The following is a 6,405-nucleotide window of genomic DNA, read 5'->3' as shown; positions in this document are numbered from 1 at the left end:
TTTTAGAGCTTAGGTTCGTTAGATTCAATTATTCTTGAACTTAAACTGGAAATCTGATTCTTTTTCTTTAATATACTGCATGCTGCCATAATTATTTTATTTGGAATATTATTAATTTATTATCTACAAAGGGATTATATAGTTGTTTAGAGACATCAATGATTAGTATCTCAAAGTTTGTATTTCTATTATCGCTCTTTCTTAATTAGATCTCCTTATTATCATTTGCATCTTATCATCAATAATTTTATTACTCAATATATTTTAATTTATATGACACACTTTTTAATTTAAAAATATTTTAATTTTAAATTTTTGCTTTATCTATTCTATAATTAAAAAAATTTTACTCTTCGAGTTTTTAAGACCACACGTCTGGAATGTTTTTCTTATTTTTGTGAAACTCTGTGGTTTGTGCCGAGGGAGTAATTATTATGTGAAATAATTAGAAAATCTTGACTAATATATAAAATAAGTTTAAAAAAAGTACTTATAATATAGATGTCATTTTGAGGAATCTCTCATTTCGTCCTCTTTTGGTAAATCGCGCGGCGATTTTCATATATTTGCCTCTTTTCTCAAAAGCTGTGTTTATTTTTAAGCAATCGTCGCTCCGTGTTCAACTCGTTAGCAGACATCGGAGACAAGAGAAAAGGAGAGAGAGAAACTTAGAGAGAGAAAATCACACATAACAAAAGTGAGTACTAGCATTTACCAGTTTCTACACACACAAACAAAAAAAAAAAAAGGAAAATCAATCTGCCAGGAGAAAGACCTTTCCTGCCAAACTGATTTTCCTTCAACTCTTCCACATCTTTTACCAACTTGTAATTTGATTCCCTCTCCAAAACCCAATTTGGCAAATTGGGGGTTGTTTTGTTGAGTTTAACCTTAGAATTGAATTATAAGTTGAAGGGTTTAGTGTGGGTTTAGGATTAATGATGGTGACATTCAAAGTTGGTTTATGATGTAATACAAAAGCGGTGGTTACATACAACAACTAATAAAAAAAGATGTCGCTTTATATTGGTCGTGAGGCTTCAAAGGTTCGTCTTTTAGGTGTTTAAAATTACTTAATTTGTTATTTGAAGATAAGGAATTTATCGGTTTTCTTTTTTGCAGCTGTGGAAGAGAGTTTGTTCGGAGACAACAACGGAGATCAATCTTCTTGCTGAAAATTGGAAATATATTCTTGGTGGCTTAATATTCCAGGTTTTTAATTTGTTCTTCCTTTTTTGTTATTAGCCTTTTTTTCTATAACCGTATGCTGTACCTGCCAGCTAGCACGGGATACGTGCCCGCTCCAACCAGCTCTCTACCAAGGATTGGATAGATGGAAAGAAGAAAGAAACCAACTAGTAGTATTTTTGAACCTGAGACCTTTCTCGGTCAAATTATTAACCACTAGGCCACGCACTTAGGTTAGGTGCTATTAGCCTCTTTTGTTGCACACAATTTGAAAAAGAGAACGTGGGGAAAAAACTTCTCTTTTTGGGTGTTTGGTTGAAAAGCAGTTTTTATCAAAAGTTCATCTTTCTCTGCTAGCGTTTGGCCATAGATTACAAATTTGTTTTGAAAAATCTGATTTGGGTGAAGTTTGGTTTGAAGGTGAAAATGTGTTTGGACATACGTTTTCAAAACATATTTTCCAACTTTATTTTGGAAAAACATGTATATAATTCCCTAGTTTTGGGATTTTGGCCCAAAATCAGCAATTGGGGGATTTTGGGGTTTGGGATTTTGCCAAAATGTGGGCAAAATTTATGGCCAAACATGAGTTTTGAAAATAAATCCCAAATTTATTTTGGCAAAACTCATGCCTAAACGGGGCCTCAATATCTTGAACCAAATGGGACAAGTTTTGACCTTTTGGTCATGGGAAAAGGACATTTTTTGTTAATGGGGGTATGTTGGTTTTAGTTTAACTTTGTGGAGAGTTGATATTTAGCTTACCAGAGTAAAAGTGTTCATCCATAATGTGGTGTCCGGTCAAGCTTGCGTGCATCTTGACCAATACCACGGGGTACCTGCTACTTCCCAACCAGTAGTGTAATTATTATTTACTTTGTGATGAGTTGATTAGCCTAAATATTAAGGTGACTTCTTTCTGATAAAATATAGCTTATCTGGTGTTGACTTGCATAAGTAGCGATTATTGTAGTTGTAGTTCAGGTTGAGGGGCTATGAGAGGCTTAAGGGCCCTTCAAATTTTGCATTCTTTTTGTTGCGTATAGAATGATGGAGTTTATGATTTACATTTCTCGTGTACATATTTTACTGCAGTTGAGAAGTGGTGTTGGCCACTGATTGATGTATCATTTCCTTTTTCTAATGCTTCTTTAATTTGTTTTGTTGCTGATCTTAGTGTGTTTAGATACATGAGTCATGAAATTTATCTGTTCTTTTCTTCAGTACATCCATGGACTTGCGGCTCGAGGGGTTCATTACATACATCGGCCTGGACCAACTCTTCAGGACGCCGGGTTCTTTCTTCTTCCAGTGGGTTTTATTGGTTGTTATTTTATGTCTCTCCACTATTTCAGAAGTGGTGTATTGATTATTTTGCTTTTCTTTACTTGTAAATTTCCAGGAGCTTGGGTCAGACAAAGCTTACATAAGTGAAACTGTATTCACCAGTATTTTTCTATCTTTCGTCTTGGTGAGTTGGTGTTCATACAAATCCTTCCATCATCAGTAACACTGAGTCTTTTGCTCCCTCTTTTTGTCAAACGCAAAATGTTTGCTTTGAAACTTGATGTATTCTGTTTCTTTCCTTATTATAATTTGTAGGTAAACAAAGACCGTCTAGGCATTCATAATCATAAGCATACTTGAATATGTTCTAGGCAAACTCTGAGGCCAAGCTAACTTTAGGTTTTAAAATAGGGAAAACCTGGATATTAGACTTTAAAGCTTATAATGTGGTGCTAGAATGACTTTCCATAACCATCAATTGGTTATTAGCTGGTCTTAACATTTAAAGTTTATTTATTTACCTATGAAGTGAATTTTGTTTCTGATCTAATTGTTGCTCATGCTGTAGTGGACATTCCATCCTTTTATTTTCAAGACCAAAAAGATCTATACTGTTCTGATATGGTGCAGGGTCCTGGCATTCTTAGTTGTAAGTACCCTCTTTTCTAGTCTTTTACCTTCCTTTTGTTTCATAAGTCAATTTTCAATTATTGTTTCATCAGTTTAACTTGGGCAAAGATAACTTTCTGTTGTCTTCCTATGCCATACCTATGTTCTTTGTCCCTGACCTTTCGGGAGAATCTCGATTGATCCAATCTAACTTCTAATTTGTTAAATAATTGTTTGCTACAGGCTTGTCAATTTCTTCGGATCATAACATTCTATTCTACACAGCTTCCTGGTCCAAATTATCACTGCCGCGAGGTAAGTCTAATGATGATTTATTGGTTAGCATTTTGTTTACTGTTGTCTATGCAGTGTGCATCACTTTACAGTTTATTTTGCAATTTCTAGGGTTCAAAGCTTGCCACACTTCCTCGGCCTAATAGTGTTTTAGAAGTTTTCCTAATTAATTGTAAGTTGCATTAATATTTACACACTTATATTTTGGGTTTTTGGTTATAACATTCTTTGACTTTGGTGCTTGCATGATGTTTATGGCAGTTCCCAGGGGTGTACTTTATGGTTGTGGTGATTTGATATTTTCATCACATATGATATTCTCTTTAGTCTTTGTGCGGACGTATCATAAATATGGCACGCGAAGGTAATTAGTATATCTGCTTTAACATGATACTTTGTTTTTACTTTTGGTGAATGCAACTGTGCAAGTGATATTATGGATGATGGTGGATATAGAGTTTGATTTTAGTTGTACTAGATGAACAACTGAAACAATGCGACGATGTCCCACTTCCCTCGCTTTTCCTTTGCTTCTCTTTTTCTTTAGTTTCAGTCTTCAACATGGAAGATGTGATTTGCTGTTTCCTTTTGTGCTACATTCAAGAAATTGCTTACTTAGGCTCATTACTTATATGTTTTAAGTTAAATTCTGGCAACTTTGTTTCCTTCTTCTGTATTTCTTCGTTTTTCCTTCAATTTGATCTTCTCAAGAAGAAAAGAATGGCCGTATATTAAGTGTTCCCAGCACATCCGGAACTTGTCAGTGATTGTTTGATTTTATTCTGCAGGTTTATAAAGCAATGTGTTTGGTTAGCTGTTATTGCTCAGAGCTTTTTGATTGTTGCATCACGTAAACATTACACAGTTGATGTTATTGTGGCATGGTGAGTCAAGTTTTGGGCTTGAGGATCTGTTTTGCACATTTGTTGGCAAATATCTGACCTAGTTGAGCTATACTGATTTTCTACAGGTATACTGTTAATCTAGTAGTGTTCTTCATTGACAAAAAGTTACCAGGTTAGCATTCAGTTTGAACTTCCTTTCAAATAGGTTGTTTGTTCTGGTTTTGTTCTTCCCTATTCTTTTGCGTCCTGTTATTAATACTCAAACGAGAAGGGTAAAGAAAAGTTGAAGCATGAGCTGTTTGTTGCAGAATTGGCGGACCGTACTAGTGCAGCCTTGTTGCTACCCTTAAGCAAGGATAGCAAGACTAAAGAAGAGAATCACAAACTTCTGAACGGTAATTCTGGTGATCCTGCAGACTGGGTATGGAGATTTACCCGTTTCTATTTTCCAGTTAGGTATCTTTAGTAACTAATGAAATAACTCTGACATTGTTCTCTGCATTGTTTATAGAGGCCTAGAACCCAAATCAACGGGAAGATCATGGAAGATGGTAATGTGGTCCATGTTGAAGCAGCAATGAATGGTGTATAGACGATAAAATGCAGACAGCTCAACTAACTGAACCAGGTTTAAGCACTACTGTTCAATGTCATTACAAGGTCGGGTTTGACAAGTCCTTCGTGGTGTTCTTCCAAGTCCAATAGTTTTGGTCCGTAGTGTAGGATGCGAAGTCTAGAGGGTTATGCTTTGAATGTCTCTGTGGTCCCTTTGCTTAAATTTAATGGCTTCAATGTATCATGGAATTCCATTTTTTCCCCTTATTAATGCCATTATTCTCTAATTGCGCTCACCTAAGTCTTAGTAAAGGACAGCCCAGTGCACTACGCTCGCGCTATGCGTGGGGTCCAGGGAAGGGCCGGACCACAAGGGTCTATTGTACGCAGCCTTATCTTGCATTTCTGCAAGAGGTTGTTTCCACGGGTCGAATGTGTGATCTCTTGGTCAGATAGCAGCAACTTTACCAGTTACGCCAAGGCTCCCCTCCAAAGTCTTAGTACACTTCTTTATTTCCAATAAGGTTGAAAACAAGGGGCAAGAAATGCAAAAATGCAACAGGTGAGTTGCAGCAACTTTGCAGTTGATGGTAACATGGGATGTACAGAGCATGTGATGATCCTTAATGAAAGAGCCAACAGCGGCAGGTGTTGGGAGTGTATTAATAATAGATCCAATTAAATGGTAGAGTATCTTGGCTCAAGAACCACGTATTCCTTTTGCTCATTGTCAAGATCTTTATGTATGGCCCATTTTGCCTGTTTACTTAAGGTGCATTGCACAGATAAAGATAGAGATTGCGCCTAAATAGCACATGCCATACAGCCATTGCCTTTCTCCTATGACAAGTGTGTGTTATCTCATCTCTCTGACGCCTGAAGTACAACTTTTACTGTTCTAGCTCAGACCGTTCATCTCTTTTTTGTTGATAAAGAACAATCACAGATTAGCCATGTGCTACTATTGGTCCCTGTTTCCTTCTTTCCAATGTGAAAATTGACTGTACATTTAGTACGAATAACAGTGCTGAAACAGGAATATTAGATCACAAATGAAGGAGTTTTCTTCTAGTTACTAGTATCTAGTGTTGTTATAGGCCCGTTTGAAGTGTGCCTAAGCTTCAAATCTTTACCCAAATAGCCAGTTGCATTTATAGATTTTATACTGATTATGAACAGTTATATATAAATATTATAGACAATTTTAAGCGACTATTTAAATTAATTATTCAAGCTTCATGGTGCAACAACGTTCGGCACTTCACCCTTACGCTTATGAGTTTTGATTTAAGAAGAGAACAAAACTGATTTATTAAAACCTATAATTGAATTGTTCCAGTCTCTCTTCTTTTTCCCTGATTTAATAAATCGTTGAGTAGTGAAATGAACTTCACACCCATACTATAGAAAGTTTTTGACCCAACTATTTTCGTATATTATTATGTTCAGCAGTCTACAAAAAGTAAATAATTCCAAAAAAGGCAGAGACTTATCGGTTGCTGGGCCAAACTTCTAAAATCAATTTATTTTTAAAAAAGTAATTTTCTCAAAAGTGCTTCTCAAAAAAGTATTTTTGATAGGTAGTTTGTTTTTGAATATTTAATTTGAAAAATATTTTTAAGCAGCA

At 35.6% G+C, this 6,405-nt stretch overlaps 1 protein-coding gene across 1 annotated transcript; it reads left to right on the top strand.

Annotated features, from left to right (window-relative positions):
• Positions 1-589: 589 nt before the first annotated feature.
• Positions 590-5,074, top strand: LOC104241496 (phosphatidylinositol:ceramide inositolphosphotransferase 1). Its single transcript, XM_009796434.2, has 12 exons — positions 590-1,046; positions 1,123-1,212; positions 2,413-2,499; positions 2,591-2,659; positions 3,044-3,124; positions 3,328-3,399; positions 3,490-3,550; positions 3,640-3,742; positions 4,167-4,262; positions 4,349-4,395; positions 4,532-4,644; positions 4,735-5,074. Exons 1-12 carry the CDS (start codon positions 1,014-1,016, stop codon positions 4,813-4,815), a joined length of 933 nt encoding a protein of 310 aa, XP_009794736.1. The 5' UTR covers positions 590-1,013; the 3' UTR covers positions 4,816-5,074.
• The last annotated feature ends 1,331 nt before the right edge of the window (positions 5,075-6,405 follow it).

Source organism: Nicotiana sylvestris, chromosome 12, assembly GCF_000393655.2.
Source record: "Nicotiana sylvestris chromosome 12, ASM39365v2, whole genome shotgun sequence".
Classification (NCBI taxonomy): Eukaryota; Viridiplantae; Streptophyta; class Magnoliopsida; order Solanales; family Solanaceae; genus Nicotiana; species Nicotiana sylvestris.
This window is presented reverse-complemented; position numbering and strand designations above follow the sequence as displayed.